The sequence below is a fragment of the Trachurus japonicus genome, chromosome 4 (assembly GCF_045865225.1).
Source record: "Trachurus japonicus isolate A0001 chromosome 4, Traja_1.0".
NCBI classification, from domain to species: Eukaryota; Metazoa; Chordata; class Actinopteri; order Carangiformes; family Carangidae; genus Trachurus; species Trachurus japonicus.
In genome coordinates this window covers 32,730,186-32,757,926 of record NC_140910.1, presented here as the reverse complement: position 1 = coordinate 32,757,926, position 27,741 = coordinate 32,730,186, and the positions used below count along the sequence as shown (strand labels likewise).

At 41.0% G+C, this 27,741-nt stretch overlaps 3 protein-coding genes across 6 annotated transcripts; all 3 read left to right on the top strand.

Annotated features, from left to right (window-relative positions):
* The first annotated feature begins 374 nt into the window (after nucleotides 1–374).
* LOC146989289 (uncharacterized) lies at nucleotides 375–3,024 on the top strand. The gene is made up of 5 exons (XM_085775228.1): nucleotides 375–451; nucleotides 1,277–1,384; nucleotides 1,475–1,642; nucleotides 2,258–2,374; nucleotides 2,605–3,024. The coding sequence occupies exons 1-5, from the start codon at nucleotides 400–402 to the stop codon at nucleotides 2,811–2,813; spliced, it is 654 nt and encodes a 217-aa protein (XP_085631354.1). The 5' UTR covers nucleotides 375–399; the 3' UTR covers nucleotides 2,814–3,024.
* A 10,531-nt stretch (nucleotides 3,025–13,555) lies between these two features.
* Nucleotides 13,556–15,974, top strand: LOC146989288 (uncharacterized). Its single transcript, XM_085775229.1, has 5 exons — nucleotides 13,556–13,607; nucleotides 13,909–14,010; nucleotides 14,101–14,268; nucleotides 15,234–15,350; nucleotides 15,582–15,974. Exons 1-5 carry the CDS (start codon nucleotides 13,556–13,558, stop codon nucleotides 15,785–15,787), a joined length of 645 nt encoding a protein of 214 aa, XP_085631355.1. The 3' UTR covers nucleotides 15,788–15,974.
* A 5,568-nt stretch (nucleotides 15,975–21,542) lies between these two features.
* On the top strand, nucleotides 21,543–24,020 carry LOC146989287 (uncharacterized). Of its 4 annotated transcripts, none has more exons than XM_085775227.1 (6): nucleotides 21,543–21,594; nucleotides 22,212–22,313; nucleotides 22,404–22,571; nucleotides 22,669–22,785; nucleotides 22,998–23,150; nucleotides 23,841–24,020. In XM_085775227.1, the coding sequence occupies exons 1-6, from the start codon at nucleotides 21,543–21,545 to the stop codon at nucleotides 23,933–23,935; spliced, it is 687 nt and encodes a 228-aa protein (XP_085631353.1). In that variant the 3' UTR covers nucleotides 23,936–24,020. The 4 variants fall into 4 exon arrangements, with proteins under 4 accessions (XP_085631353.1, XP_085631352.1, XP_085631351.1 ...); XM_085775226.1 differs by having other exon boundaries at nucleotides 22,998–23,219; nucleotides 23,844–24,020; XM_085775225.1 differs by having other exon boundaries at nucleotides 22,998–23,315; nucleotides 23,595–24,020.
* Nucleotides 24,021–27,741: the final 3,721 nt, after the last annotated feature.

The window sequence follows — 27,741 nt, the reverse complement described above, 5'->3', positions numbered from 1 at the left end:
AGTGCATTGTACTGGACAAACACATTCAGTGTATAGCATTAAAAAAAACTACAACTGTATGGACAAGAAGCCAAAACATCTTCTCAGAAAACAGAGGAGAGAAAAAATGTCATCATCCTCATTAATAAAATGTGGAATTCAGGAATTTAACCTTCATCATTCTGGTTTTGGTTGTTGTTTAAACAAACATACTAACACTGAAAATGAAACTATAAAGGGCAAGAAAAATGTGTTCACTGAACAAGAGAAGGGATGACAGTTAATGATCCTGTTGTAAAAAATGGGAACACATCCAAACCCTGACGTTGGTACACATGAACCTTCAGCACCTGTACAGTCGCTATATAAAGTCCAGCAGACTGATCAGCTGCACTGTCACCATCCACTCACCTGTTCATCATGATGAAGCTGATCCTCTCTCTGACTCTGGTCTGGGCGCTCGCCAGCTCAGGTAAGACCACCTCTTCTTACTGTAGAGATTCTGCAGGTACGAGACGACCAATATTTAACAGATAAATAAAAACTAGAACTAAATAAAAGATGATTAATTACTTTTATCAACCAGCACTGATCATGTGAAACGATCTAAATCCAGGGGGAAAATTCACTCACAAGCAGTGAAATGTTGGACAGTTCAAATCATTTGTAAACTATAACAACAACTACATCTTAAAATCCTTGGCCCTGTTCCCACCACAGTGATCTGCTGTGAGTGCCTGTTTACGTGATTTAAAATGCCTCAATTTATCACTTGTGATCAGATGCTGTTTTTAGCCAATAAACCAATGTATTTGTTGACAATGTGTTTGTGTAAAAGTTTAAAGTTTAATTTTCAAGTTTTTTCCATTTGAAAACAGCGAGGACGTCAGTAAAATGGGCGGTCCTTCAGATGATAAAAGTAGAGTGGGCGGCCCTTATAAAGACATTAGTAGAGTGGGCGGTCCTTTACAGAACGTCAGTAGGTCTCAGATGCATCCTGAACGAGTCTTTGGTGTGTTCACACCTGAACTCACCTGTGATCAGACCACCTGAGACAGATGTTATCACCAGGGCCCAGTTGTTCAAAAGGTGTAATCTGGATAAAAATTATCCGGATTTTGAAATCCCCTTTTTTGCTATCCAGGATCACGTAATCTGTTTTACTTTTATCCCAGTGTAAAAGGGTTTTGTGTGATAACAGCAACAATGATAATTAGATTTCTGAGCTTTTATAAACCCTCAAACCCTGTAACCCTAAAGATTGCACACCATTGACTTGACATCTATTTTTCTGCAGCTGCAGCTCAAGCACTGAATTGTCTGACTTGCACGAATCTGACATGTTCAGCAACAACATCATTGGCATGTACCACAGAGACCATGTGTGTGACAGCCTCTATTTCAGGTAGTCTCCTCTTCATGTTGTCGATTACTTTTCACTAAAATACATGTGTGTTTCCCATCAACATTAACAAACTGCACTTGGACTGTGTAGTTATTGCAGGTGGAAATACAGCACAGCAAATCCTCAGGAGCTGTGCGCCGGCCTCCCTGTGTCCAGCCACAGGTGCTCAGACATCTTCACTGAACTTCGGTGGTACAAATATAGTGGTATCAGCTGAGTGCTGCAGCACAGATAACTGCAACTCACAAACTGTATCCTGTAAGTACAGAGGGCTGGCTGTGATTTTATTGAAGACCAGATTAAGGTGCGTTCATATTGGACCTTTACATATTAAGTCAATGCAAACGAGCGACTGAACAATTAATCGAAAAATTGCTGGACAGTGACTGAGCGATTTTTCGCTCTGTCACTCGAGATGAGAAATCCCAAATGTCTGGCCGTCAGTCGCTTGTCGTTCAGCGCTGATTGGCTGCCATAAACTATGCGTAACTATGACAACTACTGAAATCATGGAAACGTAATACAACTCCACCGGTCCGGCAGAGTAAAGCCGGCTTGACGTTGTACGGCGCTTGTGGGACTTCCACAACAGGTAAACGGCGGCAGCAGGTAGGCTACAATATCAGCCGTGCTGGACCAATACAAACAGGAAGAAAAGAGCACCGCCGAGCGAGGTGAAATTCACTGGAATCGCTTGAATGACGTCATCAGAGCAATCTGTTGAATTGTGCCAAACTGACGAGCTACTGCAGCTGAGTTTCTTTTGAGAAAAAATAAAAGGTCCAGTGGGAAAGCACCTTTAGAGAGATGAGGAAAGATTACTGGAGACTCTGTTTTCATTTTGTGACACTTAAATGTTGTTTTCTGTTTCAGTCCCTACTGCTGGGGCCCCCAACGGCCTGTCATGTTTCACTTGTGACCCTGCCACATCTCAATGCAACAATTCAATAACGTGTACTGGATCTCAGGACCGCTGCTTTCAAGCAAATGGTGAGTGTTCTCCTTATCTGACATCTGTCCTGACTCCACGTTTACTTACTTACTTACAAAAGGACTTAAATGATTATCAATAATTTTCTTTTGCTCTACATCAAATAACACTGAGTTGAACTATTCTCCATTAGGAAGTGTAAAATGAAGGAGATGGTATTCACAAAAATGATGTGAAATTATATAACATTTTAACATACAGTATAACATAACATTTTTTTCATCTGTAGTGACGGCTGGGTCCACAACCATACCACTCCTTGGCTGTGCATCTTCAAACATTTGTGATGCTGCTACCAGCGAGGGAAGTGTGCCCTTCCTGGGAGTTAATGTCACCAATCCAACCTGCTGTAACACCAATCTGTGTAATGATGCCAGTTCTGTCAGACTGAGTATGATCCATCTGCTACTGGGACTCTTCTTCTTCACCCTCTATTAGAGCACAGAAACAACAAGACAAATCAATGGAAGTTGTATGTCAAGAATTGATTTATGGTTATCTACACTGGATATTGCTGAATTTCAGTTTCAGAGGTCTCTATGTCAAGTGCACCACTAACAGATCACTGCTCATTATATCTGGGACTGAAACCAAAATCAAGTCCTGATAAAATAAATATTAATTGGAAATTTAATGCAGACTTACTTAAGTCTGAACACTATTGTAAAAAATAAAAAAATAGTACTATTATTACTACTAGAGATTAAATTTGACACAACTATTGGGAGTTATAGTAATAGATGGGAATTTTTCAAATATAAAGTTAGGCAATTCTCTATCAAATTTGGTTAACAAAGAAGCAAAGATATATGAGAACAAGATCTTTACTTAGTTCAAGAAATCGATAAATGCTGTAATGTTGAGAATATAAAAACCCACCTTCCCCCTAATGTTGATTTCGTTGAGATGTGTGATTCTGAAATTGAAATGCGGGAACTAAAAAGTAAAGTAGTTAAAAACCCAGAAAGGACAAAAAACTTAAATAATCTAAGACCAATAACATTACTTAATGTCGATGATAAACTATTCACTCATATCTTTGTCAACAGGTTAAAAGAAGGTTTGCCTCGTGTTATTAGTGAATCCCAATCTGGTTTCTTCAGAGAACGTTCAACTCACAACAACATTAGTAGACTTATTAGACTATGCAGACAATATTGAAAATGATGGTTTAATTCTGTTTTTAGACTTCTGTAAAGCATTTGATACAGTTGAACATGGTTTTATGATGGATACATTGAAATATTTTGGTTTTGGTGAATGCTTCCTAGAAGTAATTAAGATGTTCTATAAAGACATAAATAGCGCTGTAATATTACCAACTGGAACATGTGAAATATTTTCAGTGAAAAGGGGAATCCGTCAAGGCTGTCCAGCCTCACCTTTACTTTCTATTTTAGTTGCAGAAGTTTTGGCAGTTATAATTGTTTTTTCTATGTTTCTATTTCTTTTTTTTATGTGTAAAGGACTTTGGGTTGCATGTCCATGCATGAAAAGTGCTATATAAATAAAGTTTGATCTGATTTGATTTGATTTGATTTAATGCTATGGGAAAACCTCTAATCATAAGCCAACTGGCGGACGATACAACTCTCTTCTTAAAAAATGCAACACAGATACCACAGCCTCTAAAGGTTCTGCTGTTTTCTCTAAGGCTTCAGGGCTCCATCTAAATCTGAGTAAATGTGAATTAATAGCAATTCATGATACCTTGAACCCCTGGTGTCTTCAAGGTATTGCTGTCAAAAAGGAGGTTAAATATCTCATTATCTATAATGACTTATATTATAGAAATAAAACTAATATGGACAATATTATGTTGAAGAGTAAAACAATTCTAAATTCATGGTTGTCTATATTTGGGAGGATTTTATTATCTAAAATGGAAGCTCTGTCACGTTTTGTTTATCCAGCATACTCCTTGGCTATCCCTAGTACTATGATTAAAAACATCAACCATCACAGGGGTACCTCAGAGATAAGGTAAGCAGAGACCTGTTGTTTAATAAAACCAAATTCTGCATGATTGAATATTCTAAATGTTTGTGAGTGTGGCGGAGGTAAGGTTGGATGACATAAAAGTAATGTTAAGACGCTAATGTTAAATTGAAATGAATAAATGCATTAAAGGGACAACGAGGAGTTTCTAATCGGTTATAAAAAAGTCTCACGTTAATGTGGATGAATCTCCGCTACCCACACTTGTTAATGGGCCCATTTCGGATAAATATATCATTCTGTCTCTATCGTTATTTTGTTATTATTAGTGGTGGTGGAAATGCTGGTCGAGCCGACCAGCGTTTCTTTACTTTCAGTTTCGCAACGAGTCATGAGAATAACGTAGCTGAATCGCCGTTTATGGTCGGAACTACGGTGGTATCTGAACCTCTTTGAACCTCTGACTTTAATTATTGATGAATGAAAACATGAGTCTGTCTTGCGCCGGTCAAAAGAATTTTACGGTGCGCGCGGAGGCTCATAAATGTAGTGTGAAAACGCTTCGCTTTTCCAAAACTCCTCGTTGTCCCTTTAAATTGGATCATGGTTTAGAGGCCATTTGGGGAGGGGCCCATAAAAGCTAGAAAAGTGATTTGAGTTTGTGTTGACATAAAGATGAACTGAAATTAGAGTCTTTTCGCCTGAAGTACAAGTCTTCAGGGCAAACTGTGAAAACAGCATTTCATCATTTGAGTTTGAGTGTTCTGCCATAGAAGCTGGTTGACTGCTGAGTGGAGAAGAAAATACTGCAAAGAAAATTTAATTTGAGCCCACTCTGGGCCTTAAAATTAGTGTGACAACTCATCTATCAGACGATGTAGGCCAAACTTTGTGCAAAATTCTATTTATGATCAAATCCAGGATGAAAGTGTGGTATTTTTTTTCCGCCTTGCATAATGCAGGTGCACGGATTATACGTCAGCCTGCTCACGATTCATCAGCCAATGATATTGGATCTGTCATCCGTCATTAAAACGTCTGAGACACACACACACACACGGAGTTCGGTCTCGCCCCAAGCGTTGAATATCTCGCCCGCTCGGTAACGACCAATCAAATTCGTTTTCCTTACTCGGGTAAACTCGTGCGGCAACTCGTGACAACTCGGCGCGACAAACAGGACAAACAGCCATTTCTATACACCTTTAAAGCAAAGCTTAAAAAAAAGTAACTGGATAATAACAATTGATGCACAATGCAGCACAAAACAAGAACACTACTGCTAAACAACGAGCTGTTAAAAGTCATGACTGATTTGAACCAAAACTGTAAAAATAGAACACCATTGGTAAATGACTGAATTGAAACACAGCTCTAAAATAGTGGAAGACTAAATAAAAAAATTGGTGTTAATTCAAAGACGTTTTTCTTACAGCACTCCTGAGAAGATTTTCCAAATACTTACATTAAAAACCAAATAACCAACAAATACATTCCAATACAATACTACTACCTACTCTTGGGTGTTAAAGGGAGACACTGCAGACTTTGTGAGAAGAAGACATTCCTTTGTAACAGTTTCATGACCAGAGAGGCCCAAAGTTGATACAAACCAAGGAGGATAGGGAGAAGAATGATGCAGGTGTCCTTGAATGTGTCAGAAGTGATAAAATTATAGCTACCCGAGTAGGGCCGGTGATGGAATAGGGATGTTTCTCTTTTCAGGGCACTGTCTCCAAGGATTGGATGATTCGTGTGCCAAGAGGCAGATGACACATTGTGTCTATCAGCTGAAGACGTACTTTTGATTTCCAATAACTCATTAAAGATTATTGTAGGAGCCACATCTGTTCATTTGTCTGTCTCTTGGGTTTGCGTCAGGTCTCCACGGGTGGCAGTATAGCGTTTTCTTTATAATTACGGGTGCAGGTAATCAGGTGACGCATGGGGGTGGAGGATCATGCGGTTTTTACCGCTCGCCACGCTCACCTCACTCCTCTGTTTCCAGCCGCATCACTTTATTAGTTTATTTTTGCATTAATCAAGTCATATTTTGTTGTAACCTTTTTGTTAATTAAATGGGAACATCACCCAACCTGGATCAGCGCATGGACAGTCGTTTATTTAGCGCGTCAAAAACAGTCTCCCACTCCCATGCAGAGTGACTACAGGAGGGCAGGATAGTCGCTATACTGTAGTTATGTATTTTCACTTCCTCCAAAACAATTTCAACCGTTTCATGACTCATCCTGGTAACCAGTGCAGCAGGTGAAGAGTGCAGCTGGCAACAATCCCACAGGTGGTTCTCGACATTTAAGATTTAAGATACTTCTCTTTCATTATACATGGCAAGGCAAGGCAAGGTAATTTTATTTGTATAGCCCGTTTTTACAAACAGTTTATCTCAAAGGGCTTTACATGGCATCATATAACATCCTCTGCCCCTCACTTCCACTGAGGAAAAACTCCATAGAAAACCCTTTTAACAGGGAAAAATGGGAGAAACCTCAGGGTGACATGCATGTACAACAGAATTAAGGTGCACAGTCAGGATGCAGATTAAAAAAACAAGAATAAGAACAAATAGAATAAATAAAATAAACAATGTACGTTATTCACTCATAAGCATCCATTCACTGACTCACCCAACATTCATTCACTGACCACAGCAACATCACACACATCAGTACCAGTGTACTGTAGGCCAGGGCTAATACCAAAGTACAATAAAATGTCTGCTATCAGATGGATGCTTCACTGTTCAGTGTGGTTATGGCTGTGGGGTAAAAACTGTTCCAGAATCATGTGGTGCAATTTTTATCTTCTGCCAGATGGAAAAAGTTCAAAAAGGTGGTGGTCCTTGTTGATGGTGTGTGACTTCTGCAGACCGCAGTGCAGAACCTGCTAAAGTTTTTCAGATGGTCACACAAGCATACTTTTATAGAACAATTTTAATTATCTTAAAGTTGTTGAATTGAATGAAAGTGAGCGAGTGACAGAGACATTTGCAGTTTGCAAAAAGATGTCAATGCAGCTGTGGTCTTGACTGGTCTTGAGAAAAAATCTAGAGTCCAGCTCAACTGAGACAAGACTGAGTAGAAATGTAGTTGATTCTGAGACAAGACCAAGACCTTGACTAAGACAGGTCTCAAGAACCACAACACAAATCACAGCAGAGTCTGCAATCTTGTTTTTTTTTTTTAATCAACAACCATATTTTTCAGTTCACTTTATGTTGTGTTCCTTTTATCAGTGGCATATAAAAGAGGCCACAAACCGTTTCCTCTGTGGCTATTAAGTCTTAATGTGCTTTGGTAAGATCTCATCTGACAGCATGTCAGTTGTTTGTAATTTGTAAATGCAAAACTGCAATCAAAAAATTCCCCCTGATGAGGGTGCTGAGATGATTTCACCTCATCTTCCCTGAGCGACTAAAGCCTCCTTCACTGGCCATGTTTGCCTTTCCTTGGCTCAACTGTATTAGGAAGTGTTTTGTTGTGGTTCAGTCAGACACTGTCTCCAACACTGAACTGGGACGATGTGATGCATATTCCCATCATCTGCTTTCAAATAGTTATACTGTAGCTGAAACTTTGACTGACCAAAAACGACCAAAAGAAGGGAAAATTTTAATTATTACTTCAGTGAACTTCTTCCTCAATACATACTTCACTGTTTCAGTAAGCTCTGGTCTGACAAGTTTATCAGCTACTTATCATACATGTCATTGTTGGGCATGTGATTACTTTCACGTTTAGGTGCACCTCTGCTCCTGAAGCACATTGCAGTTTGGAAACACCATTGTTGGTCTTTGTGCTTGAGCAGTTCTGGTCAATTGAGACGCTTGTCTCCAGCACTGGACTGAGCAGATGAAATGCACATGTACAGTATCTCCTCCTCATTAAGTCCCCCTCCCGCGACCCTTTTTGGTCATTTTAAAACCAGCTCATTAGCAATGCACCTCTGAAGGGTGGGCAGAGACTGCGCTGCTCTGCACCCGCCCAGACACATCCTCGCACCCCACCCCCGCTTGCTGACAGCTGGACATTGTACAATGACCGATTCAGCGCGTTTAGCGTAAAACTGCACACTGGGATTCGATCCCAGACTGGAACATAGTCCTTGCTCGCGGTGCAAGCTGCTCTACCAGGTGAGCTATACCTGTTATACCTTGACAGCTACACCGAGCTGTCAAGCCTTTCACCTCTGAGCCAGATGCAGAGCGGGGCAGGAGCTTGTAGCACTAGTGCCCTCCCCTGGAGCTGTGACACGTCAGCTCCAGTCTCCCTGAAATGGCCAGTTTGTGTCTGCCATTGGTTCACAGCAGTTTGAAGGCAGAAAAACTCAGAAATGCAATTTTGCACTTCCTTTTCTGCCGATATGTGCTCTAACACAAGAAAAATGCCACAGGAACATGTGAAAAGCACCAAAAACACGATTTTCATGGGAGGCATATATTTAGGCATATATTTTATATTTTTCTCACATGCTTTTACCATGTTTTCACCTCCGTAATTCTTTTGTCCCTGAAGACAATGTAGAAGCCCTGTGGACTGAACACCTATGGGTGACACTGGGAGAAAAACATGTATTTATCTGTTTATATTCAACAATTGCAATACTTAGGTAGCAAATTTATTTGTATAACACCAAGTCAAAAATTGCATTATCTCAAGAGAGACCATACAGTCCACAGAGAGTACATTACAGGTGCAGGGAGGAATGGCGTTTAACAGGAAGAGACCTCCAGCACTTCAGGTATTTAATCTGCCCTCCTTCCCCTAAACATTCTCTTTCAGTAAACGCTGGTCTGACTGGTTTATCAAACACATATCATACAACTTTCTGGATGAAGCATGCCGAAGGAGCAAACATGTGTACAGTAATAGCTTTTTACTTTGCACAATTTAACCCCTGGCATCCATACAGGAAAGCACACAAATAGTCAAAGATAAGATGGTGTACATGTTATTTTGTGTTGTGCAGTAACTGTGTAACTACAGCAGTTGATTTATTCAAATAAGTTAAGTTATTAATTGCCTAATGTTTCTGTGATTGATTAGTGTCCGGGCAGGAGCTGCCAGGACACTATTGTATTCCTAGGAATTCTTCTTCTTCTTCTTCCGAGGAAATCTTACTTCCCATTAGGGGTGTAACGGTATGGGATTTTACAGTACGGTACGGTAACGGTATTAGTACAGTATACCGCGGTATTTCGCGGTGACGGTATTAAAATTAAAGTACATGCTTTATGTAAAGTAATACAACTTATATTTGGTTTATACGTAAAGCTATGGTCTACGATTTGAAAGAGGATGAGAAATATTTGAAAAAAGCACCTCTCACACACCCCCGCCCCTCCCCTCCGAGCTCGTATGCCACACCCCCCCCCCTTCCCCTCCCCTCACAGAGCATAGCGGAGCAAGCAACAAGCCTGCTGCCTGCAGACACCAAACGCGGCTTTGAATGAGGAGTAAAATGTCATATTCACAGTCACAACTTCCACAATAAAACCAAAGATTACCTGTTCAACATAAACTCAGCACCGCTGCTGCAGCAGCCTGACCGGGTCTCTCTGCACCGCGGCGCCGCGGAGCTCCAGGCCCCGACTCTTCCTGCTCCTCTTCCCCAGACACAGCACCCTGTCCTGGGTCACCCAGCGCTAAGAGTCTCCCTGTAGCATGAGGCTGTGCTCGGTGCTAGCCTACTAATAGCAGCGGCGCCAGCCCCGATGCCGCCGCTGTGCACCAGCTGCCGGTAATGAGCATAGACTGTAAAAGGTAATGAGGCGATGCCAGTTGCCGTCGTCGCCGCCCCCGGCAACGGGACCGCGGCGGGCGACCGCTGGTACGAGCAGCGCCGCCATTAGCAGCCGTTAGCACAGCCTCATGCTACAGGGAGACTCCTCGCGCTGGGTGACCGGCCACATGGTGCTGTGTCTGGGGGAGAGGAGCAGGAAGACCGGGGCCTGGAGCTCCGCGGCGCCGCAGTGCAGAGAGACCGGTCAGGCTGCCAGAACTGTGGGGGAGCTCCGGAGAGAGGAAAAAAGAGAAACCAACGAAGGAGCGAGCTATTTCCGGCCAACTTGCATGTGAATGTGAAGTGAAATGTTTTGAGTTCCCAACGTGTGGAGTTGCGCCGGCGCCGCATAATATTAAAATAATTAATTAATTACCATCACAGTGAGAGGGAAAAAAAGAGAAACCAACGAAGGAGCGAGCTATTTCCAGCCGACTTGCGTGTGAATGTGGAGTGAAATGTTTTGAGTTCCCGACGTGTAAGTGCGCCGGCAGCGCCGCAAAATATTAAAATAATTAATTAATTAACGTTACCGTCACCGTGAGCTTGGAAATCTCACGGTATCACCACCGTGGCTTTACAACACCGCGGTATACCGAAGTACGGTATACCTTTACACCCCTACTTCCCATGGGCGAAAACTCACCAAACTCTACATAAACGTCCAATCCCATGCCAGATTTACTCAACTCCAAGGACATGAGCTATGTTGGGATCAGGGGCACTGCTCTGAAATGGTTCAACTCCTACCTGACGGATAGGACTTTTTCAATTCACCTGGGAGATTACTCATCTGGACATGCCCCGCTCGTATATGGTGTCCCCCAGGGTTTGGTTCTGGGCCCCACCCTATTTTCATTATATGTTGTCCCTAGGTTCTATATTTAAAAAGCATAATGTCTTGTTCCACTGCTTTGCTGATGATGTTCAGATATACATGCCCGTAAAAATTAAAAGCAAAGGTGCATTGCAACCTCTGCTTGATTGTCTGAATGAAGTTAAGTTGTGGCTGTCATCAAACTTTTTAAAATTAAATGAGAGCAAGATAGAATTTATTGTGTTTGGCTCCCCGCTGTCATTGGGGGATGAACCCATCCTTGGGCCAATCTCCTCAAATACGCTCAACTCAAGTCTGGGAGTGCACCTCGATAACTCTTTTAAATTTAGAAAACAAATTTCATCTGTGGTCAGCTCAAGCTTCTTCCAATTAAGATTAATAAGCAAAATAAAAGCCTACATTCCCCCGGGTGACTTAGAGAAAGTGGTGCATGCCTTTATTACAAACCGGCTGGACTACTGCAACGCTCTGTATGTGGGCCTAGACCAGTCCTCTATCCAGCGTCTCCAGCTAGTCCAAGATGCGGCCGCTCGCCTTTTAACAATTACTAGGAAAACCGAGCACATAACCCCAGTGTTGAGGTCTCTCCACTGGCTTCCTGTTTGCCGGAGGATAAGTTTTAAAATTTTATTATTGACCTTCAAAGCCATGAATGGCTTGGCTCCCCTTTATTTAAGTGACCTGCTTGTTCCCCACACTCTATGTAGAACATCACGGTCAGCTGACCAATTCCTCCTCAGCATACCGAAGTCAAGACTAAAAACAAGAGGCGATCGAGCTTTTGCGGTCGCTGCTCCTAAACTTTGGAATAGCCCACATTCTCAATCAGAACAGCTCCAAATTTAGTACATTTTAAATCTCTATTGAAAACCCACCTCTTCTCCCTGGCTTTTAACCCTTGACCGATTGTTTTATCATTACAGTTTTATTGTATGTTGTGCTTTTATCCAATGTTTTATCGGATGTTTATTTTATTTTATTGTGCTTTTATTATTGTGTTTTTATCTGATGTTTAAACTGTAATTGAAATTGTTTTAATTGTAAAGCACTTTGGTTCAAGGTGCTATATAAATGAACCTGACCTTGACAGAGTGATTTTTTTTGGAGCGACACGAGCAACAGCGACAAAAATAAAAGGTCCGGTGTGAACGAACCTTGAGTTTAAAAGAAAGTTTAAACAACAGATGTTTGATGTGTACAGTAGGGAAGATAGGGGTGGTTAAATTAAATTAAATACATAAATAATATAGGACAAAAGTAGGACTGTTGAGGGAGTTCGCAATGTTTTTTGTTTGTTTGTTTGTTTGCTTGTTTATCATTTTATTTGTTGTTACGTATGTCTTGATGGTGTCTTTGTGTGGGGGATGGAAATTTAAAAGCTATGCTTCGTCCATCCCCTTTTCAGACCAGGTGTTGTTGTTTTCTAACTGTGCTGTTGCTGTATTGGTATGTTGGTGTCTGTAGTTTGTACTGTCTGGTTGCTGTGGTCTGGTGTCAAATAAACACTTCAAAAAAAAACAAAAAAAAACTGTCAGTGCATTGTACTGGACAAACACACATTCAGTGTATAGCATTAAAAAAAACTACAACTGTATGGACAAGAAGCAAAAACATCCTCTCAGAAAACAGAGGAGAGAAAAAATGTCATCATCCTCATTAAAATGTGGAATTCAGGAATTTTTTAACCTTCATCATTCTGGTTTTGGTTGTTATTTAAAGGGATAGTTCAACATTTTGGCAAATTGGCCCATTGCCATAATCGCTATAGTCATAGCAGTAGGTTCATTACCTTTAATTGTAGGTGTAAGCTATTTTCAGTACGGCGGAGCGCAGCAGCAGGCTGCTCAGAGCTACGCTATGGAGGCTAACGGAATTTCTTGGTTTCCCTCATTAAACTCATCAAATTCAACATCCCAAAACTCCACAGCGCTTTTGTAGACAAGTTGTGACCTGCACAATCACCACGCTATGAGATAATGACGGAACGATACGAAACGGAGCCGTTTTCGAGGTAAATTCATACAAAACCGCTGATGCGCGTTGCGTTCAGGGACAGTTTTTCAGCAAGCAGTCTCCGTATTTACCCTGTATTTACCTCGAAAACGGCTCCGTTTCGTATCGTTCCGTCATTATCTCATAGCGTGGTGGTTGTGCAGGTCACAACTTGTCTACAAAAGCGCTGTGGAGTTTTGGGATGTTGAATTTGATGAGTTTAATGAGGGAAACCAAGAAATTCCGTTAGCCTCCATAGCGTAGCTCTGAGCAGCCAGCTGCTGCGCTCCGCCGTACTGAAAATAGCTTACACCTACAATTAAAGGTAATGAACCTACTGCTATGACTATAGCGATTATGGCAATGGGCCAATTTGCCAAAATGTTGAACTATCCCTTTAAACAAACATACTAACACTGAAAATTAAACTATAAAGGGCATGAAAAAGGTGTTCACATGAATGTCCACTGAACAAAAGAAGGGATGACAGTGAATGATCCTGTATGGGAACACACCCAAACCGTGACATTTATATACTGTACAGCACCTGTACAGTATATAAAGTTCAGCAGGCTGATCAGCTGCACTGTCACCATCCACTCACCTGTTCGTCATGATGAAGCTGATCCTCTCTCTGACTCTGGTCTGGGCGCTCGCCAGCTCAGGTAAGACCACCTCTTCTTACTGTAGAGATTCTGCAGGTACGAGACGACCAATATTTAACAGATAAACAAGAACTGGAACTAAATAAAAGATGATTAATTACTTTTAATCAACCAGCGCTGATCATATGAAACTATCTAAATCCAGGGGGAAATTCACTCACGCACAAGAAACAACAAGCAGTGAAATTTTGGACAGTTCAACAATAATAATTAGATTTCTGAGCTTTAATAAAACATCAAACCCTGTAACCCTAAAGATTGCACACCATTGACTTGACATCTATTTTTCTCTCCACTGCAGCTCAAGCTCTGAATTGTACGTTTTGCACGAATCAAGCATGTTCAGCAACAACATCATTGGCATGTACCACAGAGACCATGTGTGTGACAGCCTCTATTTCAGGTAGTCTCCTCTGCATGTTGTCGATTACTTTTCACTAAAATACATATGTGTTTTCCATCAACATTAACAAACTGCACTTGGACTGTGTAGTTGTTGCAGGTGGAAATACAGTACAGCAAATCCTCAGGAGCTGTGCAGCGCCCTCCCAGTGTCTAGCCACAGGTGCTCAGACATTTTCAGTGAACGCGGGTGTTCAAAGTGCAGTGGTATCAGCTGAGTGCTGCAGCACAGATAACTGCAACTCACAAAATGTATCCGGTAAGTACAGAGGGCTGGCTGTGATCTTATTGAAGACCAGATTACTGTGCTTTCACACCGGACCTTTACATATTAAAGCAACATTGCGGAGTTTCAGCGCAGTGCTTCCACCATCTGGTTGAGAAGCGCTATCGTCTGGGGGGAAAAACAAAAACGAAACTTAACAGCGAGTGCATCCAGCGTTTATTCCCATTAATAAACGACAGTATTTCCCACATGTTTGCAAGGAGACTGTGTGGCGGGTGGTCGGAGGAGGGGGTGGGGGGGTGGGGGGCGGTGGCGGCGACGACGACCGGAGGAGAACCGTAGTTTCGCTTTTACCCACCACGTCTCTCCCTCGACGCAGAGGGGAGGGGGGAGGAGGGAGGGCGGTGTTTCGTACCCGTGCAGGGAAGTTACATAGTGCAGTTTCAGCCGACGCGACCCGGCTCAGGCTGCGGCGGCAGCACCATTCATCCTATTAACCATTTTTCTACCATTGCAATGAGTCTGGAAACATTATTTTAAGGCCGAAAAACTCCGCAATGTTACTTTAAGTCTATGCAAATGAGCGACTGAGCAATTAATCGCTCAGGTGAAAAATTGCTGGAGCTCCGAGCGACAGCGACCGAGCAATTTTTCACTCTGTCACTCCAGATGAGAAATCCCAAGTATCTGGCCGTCAGTCGCTTGTCGCTCAGCGCTGATTGGCTGCCGTAATCTATGCGTAACTATGACAACTGAAATCATGGAAACGTAATACAACCCCACTGGTCTGGCAGAGCAAAGCCAGCTTGACGTTGTATGGCGGCAGCAGGTATCTGTTGAATTGTGCCAAACTGACAAGAGACTGCAGCTGAGTTTTTTTGGAGCGACAGCGACAAAAATAAAAGGTCCGGTGTGAACGCACCTTTAGAGAGATGAGGAAAGATTACTGGAGACTCTGTTTTCATTTTGTGACACTTAAATGTTGTTTTCTGTTTCAGTCCCTCCTGCTGAGGCCCCCAACAACCTGTCATGTTTCACTTGTGACCCTGCCACATCTCAATGCACCACTTCATTAACGTGTACTGGATCTCAGGACCGCTGCTTTCAGGCAAATGGTGAGTGTTCTCCTTATCTGACATCTGTCCTGACTCCACGTTTACTTACTTACAAAAGGACTTAAATGATTATCAATAATTTTATTTTGCTCTAAATCAAATAACACTGAGTTGAACTATTCTCCATTAGGAAGTGTAAAGTGAAGGAGATGGTATTCACAAAAATGATGTGAAATTATATAACATTTTAACATACTGTACAGTATAACGTAACATTTTTTTCATCTGTAGTGATGGTTGGGTCCACAAACACACCAACCTTTGGCTGTGCATCTTCAAACATTTGTGATGCTGCAACCAGCGTGGGAAGTGTGCCCTTCCTGGGAGATGTCAGCAATCCAAGCTGCTGTAACACCAGTCTGTGTAATGATGCCTGTTCTGTCAAACTGAGTATGATCCATCTGCTACTGGGACTCTTCTTCTTCACCCTCTATTAGAGCACAGAAACAACAAGACAAATCAATGGAAGTTGTATGTCAAGAATTGATTTATGGTTATCTATACTAGATATTGCTGAATATGTGTCAGAGGTCTCTATGTCAAGTGCACCACTAATAGATCAATGCTCAGTATATCTGGAACTGAAACCAAAATCAAGTCCTGATAAAAGAAATATCAATTGGAAATTTAAGGCAGACTTACTGAAGTCTGAACACTATTGTAAAAATAAATAAAGAATTACTACTAGAAATTTGACACAACTATAGTGTTAGTAATAGATGGGAATTTTTCAAATATAAAGTTAGGCAATTCTCTATCAAATTTGGTTAACAAAGAAGCAAAGATATACAAAAACAAGAACTTTACTTAGTTCAAGAAATGGAAATATAAGATGTAAAAGGTCACCAATGGGGGGGGGGGGGGTACTGCTTAGAAGACAAGAGAGGAATGCTACTAATGTTCGATTAATAACTTCATATTCCAGAGAAAGTTCCATTGCTTTCTTTTTGAGAATATAAAAACCCACCTCCCCCCTCTTAATATTGACCTTGTTGAGATGTGTGATTCTGAAATTGAAATGTAAGAACTAAAAAGTAAAGTAGTTAAAACATTTCAGTGGGAAAAGCTCCAGGACAGGATGGACTAACCACAAATTTTTCTGGCAAGATATCAAAGAACTGTTATTTTACACCATTTGGGAATGTTTTATGAATAAGGACATGATGCCTACAATGAAACAAGGATTAATAACACTCATCCCTAAACCCGGAAAGGACAAACAATTCATAGATAATCTAAGACATTACAAACAATTCGCTCATATCTTTGTCAACAGGTTAAAAGAAGGTTTGCCTCATGTTATTAGTGAATCCCAATCTGGTTTCTTCAGAGAACGTTCAATTCACAACAACATTAGATTAGTACTAGACTTATTAGACTATGCAGATAAGATTAAAGATGATGGTTTAATTCTGTTTTTAGACTTCTGTAAAGCATTTGATACAGTTGAACATGGTTTTATGATGGATACATTGAAATATTTTGGTTTTGGTGAATGCTTCCTTGCTCTTCTTAAAAAATGCAACACAGATACCACAGGCTCTAAAGGTTATCTGTTTTCTCTAAGGCTTCAGGGCTCCATCTAAATCTGAGTAAATGTGAATTAATGGCAATTCATGATCACCCCCTGGTGTCTATTCAAGGTATTGCAGTCAAAAAGGAGGTTAAATATCTCATTATCTATAAGGACTTATATTATAGAAAGAAAACTAATATGGACAATATTATGTTGAAGAGTAAAACAATTCTAAATTCATGGTTGCAAAGAGATTTGTTTATATTTGGGAGGATTTTATTATCTAAAATGGAAGCTCTGTCACGTTTTGTTTATCCAGCATACTCCTTGGCTATCCCTACTACTATGATTAAAAACATCAACCATCACAGGGGTACCCCAGAGATAAAGTAAACAGAAACCTGCTGTTTAATAAAACCAAATTCTGCATATTGAATATTCTACATTTTTGTGAGTGTGGAGGAGGTAAGGTTGGATGACATAAAAGTAATGTTAAAACACTAATGTTAAATTGAAATGAATAAATGCATAAAATTGGATCATTAAATATATTCACATGGTTTAGAGGCCATTGGGGGAGGGGCCCATAAAAGCCAGAAAAGTGATTTGAGTTTGTGTTGACATAAATATGAAGTGAAATTAGAGTCTTTTCGCCTTAAGTACAAGTCTTCAGGGCCTAGTGGTAGTGAGGTAAAGTTCAATAAAGATTAAGAAAAAAAAACTGCAAGGCCAAGGTTCAGGTCTTTAGGCTTAGCAGGCCCCATATGTGTTACAAGTTGAAGTCCTGTTTCAGAATTGTGTTTTGATATGTGCCTGTGATAAATGTCTGTGAATTGTGTGAATTTGTAAACATGGGTGGGCAACATCAGCAGTGTCTCAGTGAAATATGGTAGAGTCTTGGTGAAATAGAGCAAGCAGTGCAAACTGTTTGAGCTATGAAAACAGCATTTCATCATTTAGGTTTGAGTGTTCTTGCCGTACAAGCTGGTTGACTGCTGAGGGGATATAGTCAAATTAATACTTAATTTTCCAACCAGTGCATTTAGAAGAAACCTGTTAATATACACTTGACACTTTTGTAATCGTACTAAACTATACATTTAATGTGCTCTTCTGTCCATTGAGCTGAAATAATATATGCCATATAAATATAAAATATTTTAGCTGCATTGTAGCACAAATACAGACAAGATTAGCTTTAATTAAATACTGCATGTTGTTTACTAGAATATTAGAAATGCGATTTTGCACATATTATGTGTCTTATTGATATGTAGATAAATACATCTTACATCATAGCTGTGTTGTTAGGAGTAAAAAAGACTATAGTCAATGCATTTGTAATGTTTTGTGTGAAAATCAAATCAAAAGCTGAGGAAGTGACAGCAGTGAGCAGGGAAGTTTAATAATAAAATAAAAAATAAAACAACACACCCACCCAATGTTTTCTTGCTTTGAAACAAACTAAGACATGTCTGAACACAGATAAAAGAAAAACAGATGTCACATTGAGAGGACAGGCGTATGTGTGACACAACCTACCTGCTGAATACGTACATTTGATTTTCAATAACTTACTATTAAGGTATAAATAGAGGGCGGCTGGGCATCAGCTGAACAACAGGTGTGACAATTAACAACAAGGCAGCGCCTCCTTCAGCTATGTTTACTTTGGCCATATTGATAACTTAGCCTGATTAGAACTAAGTCATATAGATTTGACATCTTTAGTGACGCATCAGACAAACAACCTGTTGTACTTACTATACTATAACAAACAACTTCTAAATCTTACTCTGACAATAATTCAACAGCTCTTTGTTTAACTTCTTCATTTTGTGTTTGAGCTGCAAAAAAGTGTCTGAAGGTAAATGTATAATATTTATTGTACACGCAATAAAGTCTATATGGACACTAACTGAAATACTTGGAAATTCAAACTTTCAACCCTGAAACATTGTTAAAGGAGCTACAAATCACTGTCAGAGGAACAAGTACATTTGCTACATATATAAAATCTGTACAAAAAATACTTTTTAAAATCTAAGTACTTAGTTTAAACTTAAAACTTATTTTATTCGTCATAAATAAGCCGGTTGCACTGAACGATCCGTTTCAGTCATCGACACTTAGTAGAAGCAGACGTAGACCAGCACACCTCAGAGTCAGGACAGAGACGACATGCGAGTCTGACCACTGACCAGACACCTGACAGGTGAGTTAGGTGCCACAGTGGGCAGAGCTCAGAGACTACAGTCTGCCTGCGTATGTAAACAGTGTTAGTGAATGGGTGAGTAATGCTGTGTGATGGTAGAGTGTGAGGTACAAGGGAGGGAGGAGCAGGTATGTCAGACCGTTTCCTGCTTGTCAAAACAATGTCTGACTTGAAACAACAACAGGATCTGTATATTGATTATAACACACACAGGTCAGTTTCACATAGAAACAGATCCTCTGGTTTTTAGACATTTCATTTATAATAAATAAAAATAAAATATACAGCTCATTAGTCATTGACAGTTACAGTCCAGGTTTTCTGTATGTCAGTCATATTCTCATAAACACAATATCTCAGTAAGACTTTAAAGGATTTTCTAAATATTTCATTATGTTCATCTTAGTGTTCAAAGGTCAAGGTCACTGTGACCTCACAATCCATAACGAATCTAATTGTTCATTATGACATTTAGTAAAACACAAATATCTATAAGATGAAATGATGAAGAGATCAAGTATCATTTGTTAGATCACCCCCTGCATTATGAAGGGATGAACAGATTACTAAGAGAGGTGGTACGAATTTTAGTCACAGTTTTTCAGGGTTTCTTCATAGGAGTTCAGTTTGTTATTTAACAGTATGTAAAATTTCCCCTTGAACTTGTCAGTGCATTGTACTGGACAAACACACTGGGGAAAACACACATTCAGTGTATAGCATTGAAAAAACTACAACTGTATTAACAAGAAGCCAAAACATCTCAGAAAACAGAGGAGATTAAAATGTGGAATTAAAATGTGGAATTCAGGAATTTAACCTTCATCATTCTGGTTTTGGTTCTTATTTAAACAAACATACTAACACTGATGACACTATAAAGGGCAGGGGTGGAGCAGTGGTTTTAAATGTGGGGGTGTTCCAAAGAACGGAAATTGAATTTCAGTTTTAATCACAAAATACAATTTTTAATCACTATCACAGAGTTATCATGGTGGATTTACCTATGCTACGACGTTCCTGAAAAAAACTCTGCACTTCATGGCTGGATTGAAAACTCTCTCGAAAAGATATAATTGACCTGAGCCCACCTTAGATCACCAAAAGAGTAAGCTTCCAATCAGGGTCCAAAACTAACTTTTTCAGGCTGGTAAGTGAATTTTTTTACCAGCCAGGCAGATAATTTACCAGCCAACCAAGTAAAAATTGCGTTTAAGTGCTGTATATTGCTATCAGTATTATTTAACGTGTCATTTGGGTCTTATATGCGATTCTCAATCAATATTCTAGTAGTATGCACTAATACTAGCAATTAGGGGTGGGCAAAGCATCCGGTATTTGTATTTGTTGAGGGGGGGAAAGTATTTCTATTTGTATTTGTGTTCGAGTAAAATTCAAAAAATTTTGAGATACACTTCTAATTCTAATCCATTATGAATCCCACCACCACCTGCTGAACAGACAGAACATAAACAAATGAACTATCATTAGGTAGGCTACTTCAAAAAATCTCTCTCTCTCTTACAGTTGTTTAGGATTGTGTGTGGTGTTTTTAATCTTTTTTTTTTTTTTTTAAGAATGATAATTAGTTTAAAAAATATTTTTATCAGTAATTTCTTTTTTTCAATTAGGCCTACTAGACATTTAGGGCGACGCCATCTGAATTCCAGGCGACCCCACATGGGGTCCTGATCCCAAGGTTGAAAAACACTACTGTCTTTCCTGTCTGCTCTTTACAGTGTGTGTGTGTGGGGGGGGGGTTATGTGTTGATTCTCTCTCTCTCTCACACACACACGCGCGCACACAAACAAACAGGCGCGCGCGCACACACACATGTTCTCAGCGGTGAGGTCCGACCAGAGCGATTGACGTGTCCAACCAACCCAATCAGACGCGCGGGTTCGGAGTCTGGACCGAGAACTAAAAGTTGGACCGCGCTGGTCCGTGCTTCAGCACCGTGTGTCGGGCCGCGTCTGGGTTTAATTAATACGGGGATAAACAACAGCGCCGTGGTCACCGGAGCTGATCACTGCGGACAGCGGTCTGTGATTGGGTGAATGCCCGTTCAATTCGACCACTGCCTTTTCATGCAGCGTAAGGAGGCTGAGGCTGAGGTGCGCTCCATTTTTGTATGCTGGTGCACAGCGAGGGGTGGGCACACGGGTTTACCATTGGAAAATGTGGGGGGGATGAAATTATTTTGCTATAAAAGTGGGGGTGTCGAAACACCCCCATCCCCCACGGGTGCGACGCCCATGATAAAGGGCGTTAAAAAGGTATTCACATGATTGTCCACTGAACAAAAGAGGGGATGACCGTCTGAATGATCCTGCTGTAAAAAATGGGAACACACCCAAACCCTGACGTTGGTACACATGAACGTACAGCACCTGTACAGTAGCTATATAAAGTCCAGCAGGCTGATCAGCTGCACTGTCACCATCCACTCACCTGTTCATCATGATGAAGCTGATCCTCTCTCTGACTCTGGTCTGGGCACTCGCCAGCTCAGGTAAGACCACCTCTTCTTACTGTAGAGATTCTGCAGGTACAAGACGACCAATATTTAACAGATAAATAAAAACTAGAAGTAAATAAAAGATGATTAATTATTTCAATCAACCAGAGCTGACCATGTGAAACGATCAAAATCCAGGGGGAAAATTCACTCACTACAGTACAAGAAACAAAAAGCAGTGAAATTTTGGACAATTCAAATCATCTGTAAACCATAGCAACCACTACATCTTAAAATCTAAAAACCAGGCTGTAAATATGTTTTTTTAAGCTGTAAAGTCGGCTATTTTAACATGGCGGTCAATGGAGAGTTGCTCACTTCCGGAACCAGCCCCTAGAGGCCGGACAGGAACTGCAGCTTTTTTAACGCAGAAGTGGTCTTCACTTGTAGAACCCACAACTCCCCCCCTTGTCTCAGATGCATCCTGAACGAGTCTTGGGTGTGATCAGACCACCTGAGACGGATGTTATCACCAGGTGGAAATGGGGTGTTTAGCAACAAATGATAATGACATGATGATTAGATTTCTGAAACTCTTATAAACCATCGAACCCTGTAACCCTAAAGATTGCACACCTTTGACTTTACGTTTATTTTTCTCTCCACTGCAGCTCGAGCACTGAATTGTCTGACTTGCACAGATCAGGCATGTTCAACAACATCATCAGTGGCATGCACCACAGAGACCATGTGTGTGACAGCCTCTATTTCAGGTAGTCTCCTCTTCATGTTGTCGATTACTTTTCACTAAAATACATGTGTGTTTTCCATCAACATTAACAAACTGCACTTGGACTGTGTAGCTGTTTCAGGTACAACTCCAACACAGCAAATCACCAAAGGCTGTGCAGCGCCCTCCCTGTGTCCAGCCACAGGTGCTCAGACGTTTTCAGTGAACTTGGGTGTGCAAAGTGCGCTGGCATCAGCTGAGTGCTGCAACACAGATGACTGCAACTCACAAACCCTATCCTGTAAGTACAGAGGGATGGCTGTGATCTTATTGAAGACCAAAAATACTGGAAACTCTATTTTCATTTTGTGACACTTAAATGTTGTTTTCTGTTTCAGTCCCTACTGCTGAGGCCGCCAACAGCCTGTCATGTTTGACTTGTGACCCTGTCACATCTCAATGCACCACTTCATTAACGTGTACTGGATCTCAGGATCGCTGTTTTCAATCAACTGGTGAGTGTTCTCCTTATCTGACATCTGTCCTGACTACACTTTTCACACGCATTTTAGTCTGTTTTTGAGCAAAAAACCTCAAACTATCAATAATCTACCTTTTGATCTAAATCAAATAACACACTATTCTCCATTAAGAGGTGTAAACTGAATGAGCTGGAATTCACAAAAATTATAAGAATTTATACAATAATCATTTTTTCATTCTACAGTGACAAGTGGGTCCACAACCACACCAACCTTTGGCTGTGCATCTTCAAACATGTGTGCTGCTGCTACCAGCGTGGGAAGTCTGCCCTTCCTGGAAAGTATTGGTACCGTCAGCAATCCAACCTGCTGTACCAACAATGATTGTAATACTGGGATAACCACAACAACTGCTCCAACAACCACAACCGCTGCAACAACTACAACCACAGCACCAACAACTACAACCACTGCTGCAACAACTACAACCACTGCACCAACAACTACTGTTGCAACAACTACAACCACTGCTGCAACAACCACAACCACTGCTGCAACAACTACAACCACTGCACCAACAACCACTGTTGCAACAACTACAACCACTGCTGCAACAACTACAACCACTGCTGCAACAACCGCAACCACTGCTGCAACAACCACAACCACTGCACCAACAACTGCAACCACTGCTGCAACAACCACAACCACTGCTGCAACAACCACAACCACTGCTGCAACAACTGCAACCACTGCACCAACAACCGCAACCACTGCTGCAACAACCACAACCACTGCTGCAACAACTGCAACCACTGCACCAACAACCGCAACCACTGCTGCAACAACCACAACCACTGCACCAACAACCACAACCACTGCTGCAACAACCACAACCACTGCTGCAACCACTGCTGCAACAACCACAACCACTGCACCAACAACCACAACCACTGCTGCAACAACCACAACCACTGCACCAACAACCACAACCACTGCACCAACAACTGCACCAACAACCGCAACCACTGCTGCAACAACCACAACCACTGCTGCAACAACTGCAACCACCACAACCACAACAACTGCACCAACAACTACAACTACTACCAGTGATGCCTCTTGTGTCAGACTGGGTATTATCCATCTGCTATTGGGACTCTTCTTCTTCACCCTCTATTAGAGCACAGGAACCACAGGACAAAACACCTTTGAGGCCACCAGGACTCTGAAAGAAGCTTCTTAAGTCTGGACTTGGGTTTTTTGTTCTCTGCTGTCATGAGTTGGTAAACAGGGACTAGAAAATCCAAATTTAGGGAAAAGTGGATGGAGTCTGGGTAAAGCTGAGGTGGGAAGAAAAGGCATGGATGCAATAAACACATACAGTAGATGCATTAACAGCTGTTATTTAAGAGCTCTGTTTTGTTTTGTAATATAAAAACATAAAATCATAGCATATTGACTTCCCAGAAAAAAAAATTCTATATACAAAGTGAGATTTCAGGGCATATACATTCTTACCAAGTGTCACAATACCATCTGCATCTCACTGTCTACTGTACCAACAGGGGGCAGCATTTAGCTAAATATAAAAATGTATACCTGGTAAATGATCACACCCACTTCTTGTTTTTCATAGTAAATTAAAACAGGCTTTAAAAAGCAAACAGATTGGGAAACAAGGCAGAGTCACTGTATGTTTTGCTGTTATATTCTGGTGAATGGATTCATTTAATTGTTTGTGTTCCTTCAACTCCAAATATTGTGTTGTTGGTTGTTGTTTTTTATCTCAGGTTGTTATTTAAGTTTTATTTTATGCTATGTCATTTAAAAAAAATATTTTTATCTTGATGTTGAAGTGAAGCTTGGTGTGGATTCCTCTGAGCTGAGCTCTAAAATCCAAAATACAGATTTCTTCTCTTTCAAAAGCACTTGGGCGTCGTCTTGTTGAACTGTTAGTTCAGTATTTTTGTGGTTAAGAGGAGGATTATTTATCATTCACGTATTATAAGGAAGGAAACAAAGCAAAGTGTAAGTGCAACAACACAGCACCATCTATACAACGACCCTATGATTACTTTAGACAGATTCATTCAGTCACCAAATTTAACATGGAACTAAACTGTAGCTACGTGGATAAATTAACACCCTGTAACGCCGCATTATGTAATAATGACGCATTATGTAATAATGTAATAAATCTTCACGTCATTATGTAATAACGCCGCATTTTGTAATAATCTGCCGCATTTTGTAATAAAAATCTTGAACGCAATATGTAATAAACTTTGCCGCATTTTGTAATAAGTTGTTACATTTTACATCACTTATTACATATTGCGGGTGTTACACTTTTTTATGAAAAAAATGTAATAATTTTGTGCATTATGTAATAAACCACCAAAATGGATGTCTTAATTAGAAAAAAAAAGACATTAGGACCATCAGAATAACACTGACTTTAAGCATACCAGCATGCATGAATCATAAATATGAATTAATTTCTAAAACCAGTAGGACGGTCAAATCTAACTATCTATCTATCTATCTATCCCACTGACTCCCCGCTCGAGCACGGCTGAACCTGGCCGGCTTGAGCTCACTTCACGGGCGCGAGCCTGCTGCAGCCGCCGCTGCTGCTGACAGCAGAGAGAGGGAGGGAAAAAAGTAAATTTCGCTTTGGTTAGGTTCAGGCAATGAAGAAAGGAGTTGGTTAAGTTTAGTAAAAACACCAGGTAGAGGCTAGACAGGCTGGAAGCATAATGAGCGATATATGTTATTAATATGGAGTGCTTGTTTTGCACATGATCCGTTTGATCCCAGAAAGGAAAAAAGGATCAATGCGCAGCCTCTGTTTCCTTTCTGATTGCGTCCGTCTGTCTGTTCGGAGTGGGAGAGAGAGACAGAGAACCCAATCCACCTGTCTGTAATGTAAGTTTGATTTGATATGAGTGTCAAGGTTTAATTACGGACACTAATGAGCGCGCAGCAGTGCGTAAAAGTCGTGCGTAATGACAGCTCCTCGTTGGTGAAACATAATAAACTGCACCTCTTCTTCCACGTGTGTCTTATTGACAGGTGGAGCCCATATGAATAATAATATAAATGCATAGTGAACGGTAAAAATGTAGAGTTTGACTAATAACTAGTCCCCCCCCCCCAGCTTGCCCCAGCTGCGGCTCCGGGGGCGGTGATCCCAGCCGCCCCTGCCGCTGCTGGAGCAGAGCTGGACCCGGCCTGGAGCTCCAGTCGGACCGTGGTCCATGTCATCCCTCCACAGACGAACATGACCCGGGCGTATTATTGTCGGTGGGCAAGGGGGGAGACAGGCTGTCGGAGGAGACCGCTCTGCTCAGCCGGGAGGAGGAGCAGCGTGTATTATTGTTAATGTTTTTTCTAATTAAGACATCCATTTTGGTGGTTTATTACATAATGCACCAAATTATTACATTTTTTTCATAAAAAAGTGTAACACCCGCAATATGTAATAAGTGATGTAAAATGTAACAACTTATTACAAAATGCGGCAAAGTTTATTACATATTGCGTTCAAGATTTTTATTACAAAATGCGGCAGATTATTACAAAATGCGGCGTTATTACATAATGACGTGAAGATTTATTACATTATTACATAATGCGTCATTATTACATAATGCGGCGTTACACACCCTTAATGAGGACTGGAGAAAAATCATGTTCAACAACAAGGTTACAGTTACCACAGTGGGTGGAGCTGATGGGTTGGAGCTACATTACCTAACCAAGCTAACGGGTAAATCCAGCTGTGTGATTATATGACTGAGACATATTCCTTCGTGTTAAGACAACAACCTCTCTCTATTCCCACCCAACCAGTCAAGGCAGATGGCTTCGCCCACCCTGGGTCTAGTTCAATTACCTGTTTCCACTAAGAAAGTTCCTTGCAAAATTTAAGAGGCAGGAGCTTGCTCTCACTTGGCCCTCTCCACTGCAAGGCATGCAATGTTTTAGATAACTGCGCATTCGGTGTGCCTGTTTTTTTTCTGCTCTTGTTTTTCCCGGCCGTATGCTTTATAATACTGGGTTGTAAAAATGCTGTTTCAATCATCATGTAATAGCACGATCACGTAGTTGTCTGTCCACTTATCATACGTCTTTTACTACTACTCATATGTCTTTTAGTCAGACGTTTACATGACACGTGAGAAAACCAAATGATTGCCTTAATCCGACTATAACTGCACAACTGAGTTTATGTAAACGTGTTAGTCAGACTAATATTGGAGTTCTCCAACTCCGATCAAAGGAATAGTTCACCAAAAAATGAAATTCAGTCATTATTTACTCACCCTCATGCTGATGAATACTCCGGAGTAGTTTTTTATTCCTCAAAGTGCATCTGGAGACCCGGGTGGGGGGTTCGTAGTCCAAGAAACATCCAAGAAAGTCGGTTGCAGAAGCTATTCTTGTAACGTTACGGCGCTCTGCCTCTCAAAATCACCATGACCACGAGGGGATAGCGTGCACCGTATCTGCACAATAAGTAACACGCTCATTACGTACGAGATGAACAAAGCTGTAGGATTAACTATCTTGCTGTTGTTCGAAAATGCGGGTCTGCTGCCTGGCTAATAGGTTAACCGGAAAAGGGCCCGTATTAACCCACTGAAACGACGCATAATCACCACCTGGTGTTGAGGAGGAGGACACGTTCCTGTCAGTTATTCGATTTTCTCAGTTGCATGTAAACTGGGACAAGGATAGTGGATGGATGGATGGATGGATGGATGGATGGATGGATGGATGGATGGATGGATGGATGGATGGATGGATGGATGGATGGATGGTGGAAGGTTACACTAGATTAAGAAATTCAGCTCTGTTTCCCTGGTCACAGTCAAAGCAGCCAGGTGTGTTGTTGTGCATTTAGTCATTGTTCTCCTCAGTTTCTGATCAGGTGTTATACTGAGGTAGTTTGCAACAGTGTATTGTCTGTTTAGGGCCACA

Excerpts from the sequence above, each read along its gene's own strand:
- LOC146989287 (XM_085775224.1), top strand. The coding sequence starts at position 21,543 with ATGATGAAGCTGATCCTCTCTCTGACTCTGGTCTGGGCACTCGCCAGC. Across the intron at positions 22,314-22,403 it reads TGTGACAGCCTCTATTTCAG|CTGTTTCAGGTACAACTCCA; the intron begins GTAGTCTCCTCT and ends TGGACTGTGTAG. Across the intron at positions 22,786-22,997 it reads TCGCTGTTTTCAATCAACTG|TGACAAGTGGGTCCACAACC; the intron begins GTGAGTGTTCTC and ends TTCATTCTACAG.
- LOC146989288 (XM_085775229.1), top strand. The coding sequence starts at position 13,556 with ATGATGAAGCTGATCCTCTCTCTGACTCTGGTCTGGGCGCTCGCCAGC. Across the intron at positions 13,608-13,908 it reads CTGGGCGCTCGCCAGCTCAG|CTCAAGCTCTGAATTGTACG; the intron begins GTAAGACCACCT and ends TCTCCACTGCAG. Across the intron at positions 14,011-14,100 it reads TGTGACAGCCTCTATTTCAG|TTGTTGCAGGTGGAAATACA; the intron begins GTAGTCTCCTCT and ends TGGACTGTGTAG.
- LOC146989289 (XM_085775228.1), top strand. The coding sequence starts at position 400 with ATGATGAAGCTGATCCTCTCTCTGACTCTGGTCTGGGCGCTCGCCAGC. Across the intron at positions 452-1,276 it reads CTGGGCGCTCGCCAGCTCAG|CTGCAGCTCAAGCACTGAAT; the intron begins GTAAGACCACCT and ends ATTTTTCTGCAG. Across the intron at positions 1,385-1,474 it reads TGTGACAGCCTCTATTTCAG|TTATTGCAGGTGGAAATACA; the intron begins GTAGTCTCCTCT and ends TGGACTGTGTAG.